Raw genomic sequence first — 17246 nt, 5'->3', positions numbered from 1 at the left:
GCCTATACGAATGGTTTTTACTGCTCAAATAATCAATTTTTTTTTTTTTTTTGTGGTTTGTTTGATAAGGGGCTTAAAAAAAAATTGACTAATTTCCAAAACTCAGAGATAGATATTTGTAATTCCGAAACATAAACTAAAATCAAATGAGAGTATAGTGGAGCAAAAAAGGAAGACAGATCTAAGATAAATGAGACATTAATCAAAATACTAGGAAGGCTAGTTAGAAATGGATGAGCATATCCTTTTAACTTCAAATTATACTTGTTTGTAACCTCATCATCATTAGCGTACACAGCTGCATGTTAGTGTTTTTATTTGCACAAAACGAAGGGACTTGGATCATAATAATCTGTGGATACGAAAGAAAGAAAGAAAGAAAGAAAGAAAAGCTTACAATCTCCCTTCTTGTTCCTTGAAACGAATACAGAGCTTGCTCGCTTCTTCTTCTTCTTCTTTTGCCAACTCTAATGAATACTGATCGGTATGCAAACGAGTTCGTTTCACACGGTAAAAATGCAAGAAAAAGGATCAGCAACGTCTTTAACGCACGCGTGAGAGATTGATTGGACAAAAAAGCACGTAATTGTATTGGGAAAAGGCCTGTATATAATATTCTTTTCTTCTTTTGCCCTCTTTATACATTACACGAGTGAGTTATAAGATGTGACAACCATTTGGTAACTTAATGCCACTGTATGATCCGTGCCTTCCTTCTCTTCATTGACTTCATTCTTTGCTATTTGTACATGCCTCCTTAACAAGCTCGATGAGAAGAACAACACTGAGCCTATTATTTTTCTGATACCAACTAACCTACAGACTCTTGTACTCAGATAAAAATGATCACCATGTACGTTATGACAGGTGCAACGACTAGTGGAAAGCTATGGAGATTAAACTAAATAAACAGGCCATGAAGCAAAAACATACACAGAAATATCACCAGTTTGTCCAAGAGATCACCTCCAGATCTAATGTTTGTGTTTCTTCACTGCTTTTATGTTCAGCAGAACATCACTTAGAATCCAAGGAAAGCTGAGGAATGTGGTTTCGGGATGATAGTCCCGATGGTAAGTCACATGATACCATGCCGATGCCATCCTCGATGAGTCCCTCTCAGCACAGCTACACCTGAACCACCCTTCCACCTCCTGCTGCAAGCTTCGAACCCCCACTAGCATCCGATCTTTCATTTCTCCATACCTCTTCTTATCCTTTTGCAGGTACAAGGACTTGTTGCGCAGGTTGCCGGTCAGTATCTCGTCTTCGTGTTCTGCCCCATAGTAGTTCATCAGTAAGCTCAACTTCTCGGAGTACCGATCATAATACTCTTTGGCAGGTGATAAAAATTCCTCAAAACCTTCAACTTGGAGATCATAATCATAAGCAGATACTTTGGAGATCGTCGCATCGGAATTTACGTCTTCGAAATGAATCGAAGCTGCTCGGTACAGTTTTCCGATAACTCCAGGGGAGATGAACGTGGACCTATCCCATCTTTCCATGAAATCTGGGAACTCTTTGGGTCTGAGTACTCTTGGCATTTCAGCTGGAGCTCCAGTTTTTGCAAAGTCAACAGCCTCGGAATGAAGGTTTGCGAGTTCAAGGCACTTGGGACTCCTGGCTTTCGTTGGTTCGCTGTCTGCATAAATCAGATGAGTGGTTGATATGACACCCAGGGTGTCATTGATCATGTAATCAACAAAGAACTTTTGTATTTCCTGCGATTGGAAAAAAGGAATACAAGATGAGACACCTGCAAAAGATCATGATATGCCGAGCAGAAGTTAGCATAAAACTTTGCTCAGGAGGTAATTTGTCCTACAAGCAGAACTACTTTAGTTAAAGCAAAAAATTGTAAATATCTCTATGGATCATTGATTCATGAAATTACCCAGTAAAGCATCGAATTAAGACCTTACTTTCAATGGAATTGAACTTTTACTCACATGGGTTCTACTCAGTAACTGAATGATGCATGGCAAGATATTTCTTCAAGACAGTTTACTTTCATCCTCATAGTAATAAAAAATATATGCACAACTTTTATCTGACACATTATTGGGAATCGATACATGAGAAAAGAAATATCATACCTTGGACAATATGTTAAATTGAAAAGGACACCAGCCATTTTTACCAGTACGTGGGCACATCTAGAACTCATTTCTATTTTAAGGGCATGTGTTTGCCAAACAAAAACAAATGCGTTAATAGGTATTCAAACTACAACCTCTAGCTGGATCTCAATTGCAATAACTTATTGCCCAAAATTTACAAGCTTATGAAGATATCAGCACAGTATCTTGTATAAGTCATATGCCAACATGTGTTTTTGTCTATGCTGTGGAAATATGTAAAATTTTTAAGCTGAAGGAAAAATATAAAATTGACAGTTCATTGATACATGAAATTACCCAGTAAAGAGTGGAACTGACACCTTACTTTCCCATGGAATCAAATCATTACTCTCATAGAATCTACGGGTAATTTATGCTGCACAAGCTTCAAGACAACTATCATTCTCACAGTAATCAATATATGTATTTGATCTCCAGCACAAAATTGGTAATTGATATATGAGAAAAGATACATCATACATTGGAGAATGTTTTAAATTATAATGACACCAGCCATTTCACTGCACTCTGGCACATACAGAACTCTCAGAAGCTCATGGGTTTGCCAAACAAAAAGCAAACACATCAATTACAGTAGCTTTAATGTCCAAACTTCACAAACTTATGAAAATATTAGCACACGATCTTGCATGTCAGAACATGTGTTTTCGTCTATACTACGGAAGTAAATACCAGTAGCAAATATCCCAACATAATAGTCTCTCCCTTGTTAATTGCACAAAGAGTATAATAAAGTAACCACAACATCAATCACTACGGATGCAAGTTAGAAAATACCTCTAGTGTCACATCATGATCCATGAGCCGTGGCCTTCGAGGAGTGTAATCCATTGGTGTATCAGTTTCTGGTGGGATAAGATTTTTGTCCCAACAAACAAAATACAGGTCACCATCCAAATCTCCACCTGAACATTCATTTGGATGAGGCCTGCATATAAATGTTTATGCACATTAGCAGCATGTTTTACATAAAAAATACTTGAGAAAAGATTTGAGATGCATATCAAAAGTCCAAGATATAATAATTTCACCAGAACTGACCTATCAAACAGGCTACAATTGTGTTTGACCTGATTATCCAAGGTACTTATAAATTAAGCAGCACACTAAAAGGGATCGGATGATGAAGGTTCCACTATCATGTGAGGTTTGTCTTCATCCCTAGTTACTTGTAATTACTAATAGTAATTAGGGATGTAAAAGTGAATTGGCAAAACTGAGAAAATGGACCAAACCAATGCCTTTGATGCAGCTTGACTTGGTTCCACTATATTGGTTGGTTTGGTTCAGTTCAAACCATGATGAGAACCGGACAACTTTTTTGTTCAGTTCAGTTCAGTTTTAAGACTTAATAAAACCATACAATCCAAACAAAACTGAACATTGTATAATCATACCATGTCTGTGTAAAATCAAGAAAATGTCTTTTCTATAAGTATTGTGTTGAGATCGGCAATGACATGAAGAGGCGGTGGATCACTGCAAGTGTGAGTTTGAAACCTTTTCGCAAATCAAGAAGCAAGTCAAGCAAAAGAAAAGTATACACAAGTCTATTATGGTGGTTTGATCTGCAGCTCACATCCAATTACGATTCCTCATCCCTTGAGGCTATTGGGATTCACTGATGATGTTCCCTCAACAGGTGAAGGTCAAGACTCTTACACCTTCCTCCTTCCAAGATTATGGAGGCAACTTTACGCTTGGAGAAGCTCCTCTTCACAAGGTCTCTCTTTCACCCTGTCTAACTAGTAACTCCACTCAAATCACAGGAGTTGAAAGACCAAAGAGAATGAAACTTCAAGGGATTAACCCTTCACAACTCAGAGAATTTTCACACTTCTCTTGCACTTAAAACACTTAAGGTCACTTTATCCCTTATCTCAATGACTCAATCAATCCAGGTAGTAGGTGTATACAGACGCTCCAAGTCTTCCTTTGCTGTAAGAAATCAGTATACTGGCGGTGTGGTATTACAATCGATCATGGTGATACTATGGATCCCCAGGGTGGTATCACAGCATGGATTGGGCGGTGCTTATGCATGAGCTAATTTCATCCCAATTTTAGACTTCAGTCCAATTTCAGCCAAATTTTCATCCTTTTTCGTACAGGACCTTGTTTATTGATTTATTCTCACCTCTTTTAAACCTTAGATGAATCGGAAGAATACTTCTTGAAAACAAATCGATTTTAAATGTCTGCATATTTACTCAATAAAAGAATTAGTCCATCAAGCCCATCAATTGAGTTATTCATTGTCAAAATACAAAGTCAAGATATTGTACTTAATTATTATTGATAATAATTCTTGAAAACAAATCGATTTTAAATGTCAGAATACTTCTGGAAAACAAAACGATTTTAAATGTCTGCATATTTACTCAATAAAAGAATTAGTCCATCAAGCTCATCGATTGAGTTATTCATCGTCAGAATACAAAGTCAGATATTGTACTTAATTATTATTGATAATGCCATAACTATAAAAGTGTATCATAATAGATATACTTGTATGTAGTGCATTTACTAAATTATAATGACACATAACATAGTGTCCCAAAAATACAATATATTTTCGAAATGAACAAAAGCCAAAGGATTTGGTAATTTTCCTATAGGTCAGTTCAATTTAAATTCTAAACTGAATATGTTTGGTTTGATTTCTAAAGGAAACATGCTTGGTTAGATTTCTAAACAAAATATGTTTGGTTTGGTTTGAAGTTTCCTTAGAAGACAAACTTAGCACTCCCAGATGAAGATTATTAGGAGCAAAGACAACATTACTTATCTGAAAGACATAAAATTGAAACATGCTAGAGACAACAACCGCCTCAGCAATGCAGAAAAAGAGCAAGGAGCTCCCTTGACCAAAGATCAATGGGAGACTGCAACATCATTATCGTTTGGTTGGTTTGGTTTTCTCATAGCTGGAATTTGCTTGCAATAGAACCACAAAACAGAAGTTTAAAGAAAATAGGGTGTGGGCTACTAGTGTTCACTCGTATACCAAATATTGCAAGATTCATGCATATGAATGACTGTGTGAAAGAATATTGTGATTACACAAAGACCAAATCAGTGGTATGCTTCTCCCCGTGAGTTCCCACCTATTTAGCAAAATTTCAAAAGCATTTTTAATAGGTGACTTAAAGATTATTGATCATAATTTGATAGGTAACTGAATGATATACAGACTGATTCATCATTGAGAGGCAATTGCAAAAATATCTTTTGGTACCTAACCTTTTAAAAATAAACAAGACACACGCGTCAAGGGTGAAAATATACTCCTTCAGAGAACATCCAACAGCAGAAGTTTTCTCTGTAAAACTATTTCAAACTTTTAGAAATACACTGACCTCTTTCAGCCGGTCAAATCTGGATGTTGTACAGAAGCAAGTTTAAGTGCCACAGCAAGGAGGCATAGATCCAGAAAAGAAGTTGGGAATCGTAGGTCTGAAGACATAGGACCAAGAGCAAGATAAGGGAGATCATAAGGGTGAATGAAGAAATATTCATGGAAATTTCCAGCTACTTTATCGTATGGATTTATAATTAGCAATATTTCATTAAATGAGAGACAACTAGATGTCTCTAGGGATGAAAATTTACTATCTTGCTACTGGAATATCTAACCAGAGCTTGCTATTTGCGTTATTTTTTGATTGAGAGAACATCACACAGACTTATAAATATTTTCTTCTCTAGAAATGAAGAATATTTATCAGAACTTCATCGGTAAATATACCTTGTTCCTTTCTGAGGGAATATGATGCAGTCAACTAAGCCCATATCATCCAACCCAACATCATAAACAGCTTGAAGGACCCTAATATCACCAGGATGGAGACATGGATTTCTGGTAACCACCACCTTTCCAACTACTACTGCACTTGTTTGGTCAGTATTTCTGAGAAAAGTTTGATCTTCATTCTGTAGCTCTTCCTTTGTCATAGTCACCTTGATGTATGCCTGGCCATAGTCTAAATTGCATGTTTCATCTAAACATCCAATAAGAACTCGGCCTTTTGGAACAAAGATCCGACATTTACTTCTTGTATCAGATAACTGGTAGTCCCGATAGGCTTTAAGCATCATTGACAGATAAGGTTCTGAATTTGGGTCATAACCTTGCATCAACATCTTTATAGCAGTTCTAACTTCAGAACCAGTCATCCTATCCAGTACCCTTAAAGCAACCTCTTTGTCAGTTAGCATTTTGCCCAACTGCTGCATTTGGTCATGTTGCATAGATTCAAAAATTTCATCCTTTATTCCCAGTGTTGACAGGAGACAGATAATCTCCCTATTCAAAAAACATGGTAGATATTCACTCCATTTGGTGACACTAAGCATTGTGTTTGTTGATTCGAACTTCAACATACTTTTCCGCAATGATAGCTTCCAAAAAGAAGTTCTGTCAATGGCTATTACTCCTTTGTAACCACCATATCTAATTTGAAAAGCCGACGGAGTATTTCTTAACCCACACTTTTTAGCAATTTGTTTAGCAAAAGACAATGAAATTTTTCCAATACCATCTGAAAAGCAATATTTTTTGCCATCTTCGGTAGTAACTTCAATATCTGGAATGATTTTGACATCCTGGCGTGGGACATTCAGTGTCTGCACAGAGGAACTGAATAATTGACCCATCCTAGCTGCGCACTTGGACACGCTATGGATGCCACTGAAATGACCCATCCATTTTCTAATGCTCTCTGCGGTCAAATTTTCATTAGAGGCAAACATCCAGACAGAATTTGCTCGAAGCTGACTTGCTGAAAATGCCAAAAATTCAAACTTCTTTGAGCCAATATGAAGCCCATCTTTGAGAACAGATAGTATGCGGGTATAAATACTAGTTCTGTGAGGTTTAGAAAGAAAATTTCGGTCAATTGTTACTGAGATTGCATCAGAAGGAAGCTTGCTCCAATCTTCGTCAACAAAAGAAACCCTAAGAAAATCAGATGCATTTGTGGAAAAATGCTTCACTACATAATTAGAGGTCTCAAGTTCAGGGCCTAAACAGTAAACTTTTGTTGGTGTAACAAGAACTCTATAACAACACATTAAGTTCTGTGCTACTGTGCTTTTATTGGATGAGGGAGCATGGAAATTTTTTATCTTAGCCAGCTGATTTTTAATGAACTGCACAGGATTATAGCAAGTTGAAGTCAACTTATGCATCTTCATAAGGATTTTTATAGCACTATCTAAAGGCAATCCTTTGAAAATGTCAAACAGATCAGTAGTGACTTGTCTGAAAGTTATTTTTTGCATGTGGACCAGAGAATTTATCTGATAAAGAATCTCAAATGCCACTGAATGGTCACTAGGGCAATTGACAATGGGAACTAGCATCCATGAAGGAAACCACAGTTCCCCCTTAAAAAGGTTCAGGTCCCCCAGGACCGTGGAGAATGGCAAATCTCTAAGGATCTCTGGACATGACAATCCTGCTGCAAGTTGCAAACAGTAACAACAAGACTTCCCAATAGTGTTATCTGGAGAAAAATCTGAAGTGCGAAACCAAGGAAACTGAAAGTCTTCTCTACAAGCACGGTAGCGGTCATTGGATAATTTTGACTTTACCATGGGCCCATGGATTCTGACGTAGCTTCTAGGTGAATATTTGAGCTGAGATATTACAAGTTCAAGATTCTCATCAACAGATAAATTTAAAAATTAAGATAAGAACCACTTTGAATAGTACACATGGAATTCGAAAAACAGAAAAAAGCGTGAGCAAAAAACAGAATAACAGACTTTATTTACTATTTCTTAACAAAAACTATGTATTAGTAAGTATGTGGAATACACAGTCAGATCAACTATTTACTTTTTTCTTCCTTGGGTAAGAATACACTCATCTTTTGTGCCAAATAAACAAGAATAAAACTATATACCAACTACGCTTATTTAAAAAAACACAAGAATTTCACCTATTGTTGCCGACTTTGCAAGTACATGCTCGTTCTGTGACTGTAATGGTCAAGTGGCAAACAAAAATGCATATGACTTTATTATGTATTTAATCTAAACTCATATAGTGTATACATCATTTAGACAAAATCTTTATTAGTTTATTAACTTTATTTCAAGGTTTTCAGAGGGCTATAGAGCTGGATGGTACTATCCTCCATATTATAATTGGAAACAAAAGGATTTTTCTTGTTAGTTATGGGAAGGAAAAGTCCAAAGGTCTTATGCAACATCAAATGATGGAAAAAAGAACAAAAAAAAAACAATATTATTACCACTTAAGCACTCAGGTCCAAATTTATGGGTATTCTCAAGACCATTAAGATAAACTATTCATTCACTAAGAGGCATCATACCCTATGAATCTAGAGAGACAAGAATGGCTAATGTTATCATACAGATGACAGAAAACTGTGGCATGATGATCAACTGCTTCAATTTCAGTCTACAAAATCACGGTGCTATTCGTTGTTAATTTGCTAGAACAGTAAGGAATTAATATCCATTAATTGTTTACTTTGAAAATGTTTATTCACATAAATTAAAGTCCTATCACCAGTTCTACAACCCAGTCAACTGAGAGTTGAGAATATCTACATCAGCCTATAATTTGAACATATCGACCTGTTAAATGCAAGACTTTCAAAATCTATTGTACCATTGATCTTTTCAGAGGTGATCTTGAACAATTAACAGAATATTAAACTAATTTATGACAGCACATAGACAACCAAACATGATTACTAAATGAATTCACTTATTTTCTTCAAGCTTGCTTCTCCAGAATGTTGTGGTGAATATGTAACCAGGCATTGTACACAGCACTGATCACACCTTAGGAATACGTTTCGCCTAAAGCATGATCATCAATGACTTCCACAGAGAGTTAGCTAGAAGATCATCATCTCCAAACTTTTTATCTGGGCGACTGCAATGAGATTTACATGCAAAGACACTATATCATGCAGGTATCTGAATAGGTGAGACGTAGACCAGTCCTAGAAATGGTGGCAGTGGCACGGTTCACGTCATTCTAGGTGGCCCAGCTTAGCATTCATTTGAAAATCTTGTACCTAGATAAAGATTTCTCGAAATCAAAGGCTATTTCGTCTTAAAATTGGTCAGGTATTAGGAATAGAAAAAAAAAAGGTTAATTAGCTCGTTCTCCCATCCATCTTTCTTAATATACACTACCAAGTTTTACAATGCTCCAGGAATCATAACTCCAAAGTCCAAACTGAAGTGAACCTATATATAGGCCTAAAGAAGAAGCAGAAGAAGAAGAAGAAGAGACGAAGAATAAAGCTTAAACCTGTAGTAGAATGGCGTTCGATTCGCTTCCATCCAAGCAACAACCGCAAGACGCAATTATATCCCCGAACATCACCTCCAGCTTATACTTCTCGCCGCTCTGTTCGACGAAAAGCTCCAACTTTTTCCTCTCCGGCATGATCTCTGCTCTCACCCCCTCCCACACGCCAAAGACCTCCATCCGGTTCTCACGCACGAGGACCCCAGCGCGGAGAACCGCCCCCTCGACGCGGTTCCGTTCCTCGGCAGCCCTCGCGACGATGTCGTCGCGAGAGCGGGTGATAGTGAGGCGGGCGCGCTGGAAGTTGGGCAGCCGGCCCTCGGCGGCGAGGAGACACGCCCGCTCGGCAGCAGCGAGGGAATCGAACTGGACGCGGCCGAAGCCCCTCGACTTCCAGTTCCTGCGGGCGGTGGCGATCTCGCAAGCGAAGACAGAGCCCACGGCGGCCTCGAAGTACTCGAAGAACTCCCCGGCAACGGCGGCCAGGGGGATGTTCGAGACCTGCACGGTGGCTCCGGAGCTTCCCATTCCTGTGACCGGAGACGTGGCTAGAACTCCTCGGCCGGGGAGAACCGAGGATTCGGTGCTAGGGTTTTTGCGAGGGAAGTGAAGGAAGACAGTGAACAGTTGGCGGGAGGGAGAAAAGGGGAGACGAGATATGCGTACGACGATGACGGGGGGCTTAGCTTAAGTGAACGGAGTTCGGAGCCAACCCGTTCGGATTCGGGTTCATTTGTTTCAATCAATAACCCGAATGTGAAATTATTACTCATTTGCCAAAAGGTAAAGAATAAGAAAATTCATGTCAATTGATCGAATCAAATCAAATCAAATAATTAGGTTCGATTAACTTGATCAACTAATTAGACCATAAATCTCATGGGTCTGACTGAGGTTTCAATTATTGAGCCTCCATGTAACTTTATTTTGGGTAAATTTTAATCTTGTTCTCAAGTTGGGACTTTATGATGTTTTCAACTCAAATATTGTGATTAAGCATATGATTATATATTGTGATGGATAGTTTTGATTCAATTCAACATCATTCTATATGGGTCTGATACCCTATACTTCATGATGAGCTGGTGTTCGATAGGCCCAACATGGATCCGATACCTGAAACAACTACAACCAAACACATCAGATTAGGACAATAATCATATTTGTTACATTAACTATATATTATTGCAGAACTCTCATATAAAATTAGTATTACTAAATAGACATCACAGAGAACAAACCTTAAAAAGCCCAATAAATTTAGTGTCAATTGCTTTTCCAAAGTGATTCAATTCATCTGAAAAATTATACCATATCAAAAAAATAAAAATAAAAAACGTAATAGCTGGAAGAAAATATACCATTCCAACAATAAATTGGCATAATAAAAACTTAAAAGGTGACATTAGTGCATTTTAGTCAATAGCAATAGAAGGTAAAAAAGATTTCATGCCACTTGAAATTAAGTCAATGTGAAGTAACAGCTACAGTTCAAACAAATACAGAAACAACAAGTACACACTTTGACATTGTGGAGACATGGAACAACAGCATGAACCATGAATGTTGTATTTGCTATTGCTATGGTTCGGGGTCCAAATGATTGCACCTCAGGGGTCTGCATCTCCAGCAATGTCAACATTGTCGGACCCTGTGACTTCGTCGTCGCTGATGTCTTCATCACTTCCATCGGAAACATCTTCCAGCTTCTCTCTCTTTGCGTATCGCTCACAGTACTCTGTTTAGATGTATAATTTAGTAATCTGATCAAGGTTGATAAAGCTTACAAAATAGATACAATTCATTGACAAGAAAGATTAGCATGTGTTCCTAGTTACTTGAAAAAAGTTGATGTGCGAAGGCACCTGAGATGTTTAGATGACAAGCTAGTCTCAATGTAAGATATATCTAATAGGTATGACTTCTTTTAGGCTAATATGCACCTTTTGTCCATTTTTTTTTTTTTTCAAACCTCACCGATGAACTCAAACCAAACGGGCACTCCAACCACTGACATGAATGTCACTCATGCCTGAAAGCACATAATGTGTATGTCTATGTTGTAGTTTGAGGTTTAAGCTTAATCTCTATTCATTAGAAGAAAACCAAAGTTCAAAAGCAATACGAAACAAAAAGAAAGAGAGAAGAAGAGGGTGAAAAAAAAAAGTGAGATATGGGAGGACAAAGAGAACTCTCTAATTCAGGAGATGCTAAGAGCTGATAGCTCGGAATAAAAAAGTTTGATAAGGTTTAAAAAAAAACTAGAATGCCCTACCAATCTTACATCCTTCCCCTTTTATAGATCTCTTGTACATTGAATCCCTCAACCATCTAATTAATAAGTCACAATTTACTAAAATTCAAGCACAAATTATAATACATATTAAATTCATGATGTATTGTACTTTAGTGGTTTTGAATTTTCATAACTATCTCAAGATACGAACAATTTTCTTGAAATTTGATAGGGTTGAGCTTGGAATTTATTATCTTAAAACTTGGGAGCATTACTCACCATGCACTGCATCAAGAAGCTAATCTGTTTAGGTGATGACACAATTTATATGTATGCACTCCATGATGTTTTCTGTGATTGTCTTCGCCTACACATAGACCCGTTGGCTTGTCAACAAAAAATATTATATTGGTCTATGATGGAATTCTCTTCTCTCTTTTCTTTCTACTTTGCTAGACCATATATATCTGGTGCTTTTACTCTATAGAGCTCCCTAATTGGAAAAGGGTGCCAGCTAATGAGCTATAACATCTTAAGACTGCTATACCAAATTTTGTACATTAAAAATAAATATCATCAATATCTCTTATAATTGCATAGCCTTGGATTTCCATTTGGTCTCCAAAGGATGAACTAAAAAGTGTCATAATTCCCAATCTCAATACTACTATGGACCAGGATGACCAGCCAAAAGGTTGCTTCTTCATGATAATACCATAAGACAGCTCTTAACTTTGAGGTGTCCTCCAAAAACATAGAAGAAAAGCAAAGAAAACAGAGATATATAACTTTGAAGGACTTCGATCTCAAATTGGAATTTTAGGAATGAATTTATCAAGATGAACTAACACATCCCTCCTTGCTCTTTGTATATCTATCAAGATGCTGACAAGATAGAATGAACTTCTATAAGAATCTTGGAAATGAAGAAATATCCAAAACACCAGAAAATATCCTCTTGTCAATCCTTCACCATATTATATAGCAGCATCCTGACTCTTCAAGCTGCACAAGCAACTAATAGAATCAAGGGGAGAAACTAAGTGTTTCATCTACTCTCGGTGACGGTGCCTTAAGTAATTGAGACAGCCTATGATTAGTGCAGCACTAGAGGGAGCCATCTTCATGACCAAGTGCATCGGAGAACAAAGCCACATTTTAATAGTTTAAGGGTAGATCATAAACAAATGTTAGATAAATACAGCTGAAATTAACTCATGGCAGCTGCTCTTAGATTTGCCACCTCATCATAAAATAGCTATTCACCATTTGTTCGTCAAGGTATAACCTAAACCTCTATTTATCATTAAACATAAAAGAAATATATCAGGTGCACAAAAAGTTGACTGTGATCACCTGATAATTGATAGAAAATCATGATAACGGCACACATGTAATAACATCCCTGCATTCCTTATATCATCAATCAATCTATGATTTGAGGATCAATCACGGATTTGATTACGTGATTTGAGTACATGATTAATCTCTCCTTCAAAACCTGTATAAATATTTATCTTCTCAATGAATGAAAACCATTCCTTTCACAACATATTCCTCAATTCTACAATCATGTCTCATCAATGAGCTAATTCATACACTAAATCATCTTCTATAATGAAACAACTATTACTAGATGAATTCTGTGAACTCTCCTGGCTCATGATGGTTTAAAATGATAACCAAGTTGCCTACCATTGCAGTGATGTCCCAATAAACTGGAGATTATGATTTCCATACGAAGTGCATGCATATCTTTCTTTATTCTACAAATAATAAGAAGAAGAAATATCTCAACATATGAAACAAATTATTATAATTGCAGATCTTAGAGACATGTTTGGTGATGCATAAAGAATGAAGAAATAAATAAATTAAAGAAATTCATATACTATCAAATGAAAGTTAAAATAAGTATAATAAAATAACTAACAAAATATTTACCTTTTACTTTTTGCTCGTATTGCTGTTGATCCTTGAGCAACAGTGATGCTGCATCACCATTTAATGGATCTGCTGGATTTGGATATAGCAATAGCTGTGGAAGAAAGACTTCAAATATGTTCAGAAGATCTGCAGCACAATGTAGTCACATAAGAAACTGAAATATCAAGCACCCATCTAGAGTATATCATATCATATGGATAAAGGACCTTTATAAAAAACAATTCACATGAATGGGTTGATCAATTAGTAATTTAAATTATGGTTATACGCCATAACATCTAATTCTTCGAAATGTATAAATATCTGAAGCAAAATAAATTTACACCTGGTTCTTATAGAGGCAAGTTCAAATAATTTTTTTAATCAGTGATTCTCCATGATATACACAAAGAAATCACTTTGATGCAATTGAACTGTAACAGTCTCACCAAACATGGGGCTCCATGACTGGTTGATTACGTCCAAACATATTGAGCCAGACCTGTAGCATAGAAAACATGGTTATGAAATTACGAAGAAATTGATAGAAACAACTAAAATTAGCCAGGAAGCATTGTTGTGTGAATCTTCCATTTACATCACTAACTGGTCAATTGAGGCTAGCAATTAGCACAAAATTATACGATAGAATATATTTGTAAGCACCATGCATCCAATTACAGATCAATCAGTTTTAAACATCAGCTTCCTGATAGGTGAAAATATTGGGACTTTATCATGAAAATCATCTGTGAACAATACTGTAAGAAACATTGCAATGTATTTTACAATTAAAAAGAAAAGGACTTCGTATTCACAGTTCATCAACATTCGGATGAAATATTTTGTTCAGAAAGCCAATCGAAGGAGACTTGTATGGGTATGCATCTGGCAGCTCAACACGAACTTTCCAGACCCCACCTTCGTAGGGACCTGCAAGTGCACAAGATAAGAAGAAACAAGATCATGGTAATGTTTGAGTGCAGCAGCCGCTAAATAATAAAACTTAGTAAAATTATAGATTTCAAGCATGAATTACTTTCTCCCTTAGTGTCAATAGGAACCAAGCATGTTAACATAAAGTATCGCTTAAGAGAAGCATAAAAGTAAATAAAGCTTGTTAATATAATAGTCTTCTTGGAGTCAACATTACTTTTAGGATTTGGCCATTGATTAATCCGAGTAAAATATATATTACAGACATCTAGGTTTCAATTTAAGACTATGGTTTTGGGCTAGTTTCGTGCATCATGAAGCAAATATAGAGGAATGATAAATATTTACAAAGAAGAAAATATATCCATCACATTTTCATAGGTAACCACTGCAATCAAAGTCTTTTAGATTGTTAACTAGGTAACTCACCAAAATTACAAAAATTCATTTTCTCAGTCACTTAAATCTCAACTGTCTTAACAACATAAAGAACCCATCTTTCAAATAATAAACAACTAAGAGATAGTTCACCTATCTAGAGGTCTACACAACAATATCAATATTATTTCAATCAGAAAAATTACGTGAGGAGAAAATAGAACATACTTTGTTTGGGCCCATGAAATTCCACATTAAATTCAGTAAGGCCATCATTTGTGGTCTCCACCGTATAGTCACTCATCATCCTACAAAGAAGGAAAAAACAGAAATTTGGCCTTAGCACAAATCTCACTTGGAAAATAGAAGGGCAAAAATGCAGTGACTGCATATGATAATTATGGGAGCCCATAATTATAAACATGTCACTGTTAGAGAAGAAAGTTTGACATGGTTTTAAATGCAAGAACCAAAAGATGCTATAAGCAAGCATTTCCAAAGCAAGTGGACTGGGTGTAGTGAAAAAGGCAATGGTGTTCATTCACTAGCAGTTACAAATTCTTTCATATGGTTATAAATATCTGTATGCCACATTACATTTTTGTTAAATATTCAACACAGAAAGCACGTTTATCTAACTGACTCGCAAATGAATGCATAATGTGAATATGCTTGGTGTGGATCCACCAGGAAAGAATGCAAAGCACAAGAAATTAATTATCATTATTTTTAAGTCAAAGAGCCTCCATAAAATATTGAAGCAGCATCCTAAATTCCAGACTAGGAACCAAATCTCTAAACATGCAAATTTTGAGAAGGTCTTTGCTAAAAATAAAAGGCTTGCGAGAGATGAGGAAACTTTTGCCAAATTCCAGTTTATGATATACATATTGATAGTGGTGTAAAATTGTGCAGTGCATAAATGAGGACAGAGAATGCATAAGTTCATTATGCCATTTCTTTATCGTGGTGTCTACATTTGCCACTCCAATAAATGTCATTTCCATCAAATAACAGATGAAAAGACAATAAACCTTACAATTTCATGACATCCATATCTCGTCTCTTGCTTGGAGAAGACATCTTACGGTAAATTATCTTCCAGTCTGACCTGCTGCATGCCAATAGTTAACTAAGACCCAGAAAAGATATAGCAATAAGATGTCCAGAAGTAAATCTGATCTTTTTAAAGATATGTATATATGCAAAAAAAAACTAGTAATTCAATGGAATAATAGTCATTTGATATGAATCAATTTCTATTGAAGAAAATAGAATGTTGATTCCATGAAACAACGAAGGAATACAGAATATACCATATCTTAGGAACATAGCAAGAGAAAAAATTTACATACAATTGGTTTGACTCTGTTCCTACTTTTATTTATGCATCATCAACGAAACAGTCAAACTAGAGGAAGGCAAGTTCCTGCAGTTAAAACACATTATCAAATATTAACAAATAAATTTTATCATAAGAAAAGAGGCTATTGCATATTGAAACATGTTAAGCTACATGTTTGGGGTTGTAATCCATGGAGGAATGCACTCTACAGCAAGTTAGAACATGTGCACTGCTACAACAACACCGCGTGAGATTTTAATTAATTGTTCCAAATGAATGCTTTGTTTCCCAATTTACATGTACCTACCTACTGCAGTAATGCTCGATGCATTTTTGCCTCTTCATAAGGAGCAACAAATATAAGTAAAAGAAAAAAAGAACAAACTAAATCTAGTTCGATAGCTGAGAGAATAAACCACTACTATTATGAAGATTTATCTGTTGTTTCCCAGAACATTTAATGCAGCTCCATGATAAAACAGAAAAATCACCTCTTCTAGAACCAATGTTTTCGGTTCATTTCATTACTCTCTCATCATGAACACATACACATACATGGTCTCGGGATCATCTTTCCAGTTGCTTACTTTGCCACAGTTGAAATTTGAGCATTCATGCGACTTCAGGTGCAATTTTGAAGAAATAATGCATCATGTGGCAGAACAAGAGGGAAGAGCAAAAGCTAATAGTTTTGGTGGATACCAATGCGCATCAAAATCCGAACAACAAATCGATGTAACGCATCTGTGTATATCAATCAGCATGAGGCAAATCCATATAAACCAGAAACAAATCTAGGCTGCGCCGGTAAGCATCTCTTACAGTTGTGACGGCAGTGACTCCAGCTCTGACGGCCAGCGTTACATGAAGCCTGAAGGGGAGGAGGCGAGAAAGGGGAGACGGAAGGACGCCGATGGGGGACGAAGAGGAAAAGAGGTAGAGAGAGAGAGAGAGAGATTGGGGAAGAGACTTGCCTCGTGTCGA

The 17246-nt window shown here is 36.5% G+C and overlaps 2 protein-coding genes across 7 annotated transcripts; both read right to left on the bottom strand.

Moving 5' to 3' along the window:
- Window positions 1-877: 877 nt before the first annotated feature.
- On the bottom strand, window positions 878-10271 carry LOC135625591 (probable RNA-dependent RNA polymerase 2). Its single transcript, XM_065130590.1, has 4 exons — window positions 9442-10271; window positions 5893-7784; window positions 2922-3072; window positions 878-1724 (listed from the first exon to the last, which is right to left on the bottom strand). Exons 1-4 carry the CDS (start codon window positions 9967-9969, stop codon window positions 975-977), a joined length of 3321 nt encoding a protein of 1106 aa, XP_064986662.1. The 5' UTR covers window positions 9970-10271; the 3' UTR covers window positions 878-974.
- Window positions 10272-10870: 599 nt separating this feature from the next.
- LOC135625589 (ubiquitin-conjugating enzyme E2-23 kDa-like) lies at window positions 10871-17246 on the bottom strand. 6 transcript variants are annotated; one of them, XM_065130583.1, is made up of 8 exons: window positions 17085-17246; window positions 16273-16346; window positions 15957-16031; window positions 15146-15225; window positions 14422-14536; window positions 14053-14105; window positions 13622-13750; window positions 10871-11179 (listed from the first exon to the last, which is right to left on the bottom strand). In XM_065130583.1, the coding sequence occupies exons 3-8, from the start codon at window positions 15998-16000 to the stop codon at window positions 11052-11054; spliced, it is 549 nt and encodes a 182-aa protein (XP_064986655.1). In that variant the 5' UTR covers window positions 16001-16031; window positions 16273-16346; window positions 17085-17246; the 3' UTR covers window positions 10871-11051. The 6 variants fall into 6 exon arrangements, with proteins under 6 accessions (XP_064986655.1, XP_064986656.1, XP_064986659.1 ...); XM_065130584.1 differs by having other exon boundaries at window positions 15957-16028; XM_065130587.1 differs by lacking the exon at window positions 15957-16031.

The sequence above is a fragment of the Musa acuminata genome, chromosome BXJ2-10 (genome assembly GCF_036884655.1).
Source record: "Musa acuminata AAA Group cultivar baxijiao chromosome BXJ2-10, Cavendish_Baxijiao_AAA, whole genome shotgun sequence".
NCBI classification, from domain to species: Eukaryota; Viridiplantae; Streptophyta; class Magnoliopsida; order Zingiberales; family Musaceae; genus Musa; species Musa acuminata.
This window is presented reverse-complemented; position numbering and strand designations above follow the sequence as displayed.

Excerpts from the sequence above, each read along its gene's own strand:
- LOC135625591 (XM_065130590.1), bottom strand. The coding sequence starts at position 9,969 with ATGGGAAGCTCCGGAGCCACCGTGCAGGTCTCGAACATCCCCCTGGCC. Across the intron at positions 7,785-9,441 it reads CGAACGCCATTCTACTACAG|CTCAAATATTCACCTAGAAG; the intron begins GTTTAAGCTTTA and ends GTAATATCTCAG. Across the intron at positions 3,073-5,892 it reads TTCCCTCAGAAAGGAACAAG|GCCTCATCCAAATGAATGTT; the intron begins GTATATTTACCG and ends ATTTATATGCAG.
- LOC135625589 (XM_065130583.1), bottom strand. The coding sequence starts at position 16,000 with ATGTCTTCTCCAAGCAAGAGACGAGATATGGATGTCATGAAATT. Across the intron at positions 13,751-14,052 it reads GTCATGGAGCCCCATGTTTG|ATCTTCTGAACATATTTGAA; the intron begins GTGAGACTGTTA and ends ATTGTGCTGCAG. Across the intron at positions 11,180-13,621 it reads ATACGAGCAAAAAGTAAAAG|AGTACTGTGAGCGATACGCA; the intron begins GTAAATATTTTG and ends ACATCTAAACAG.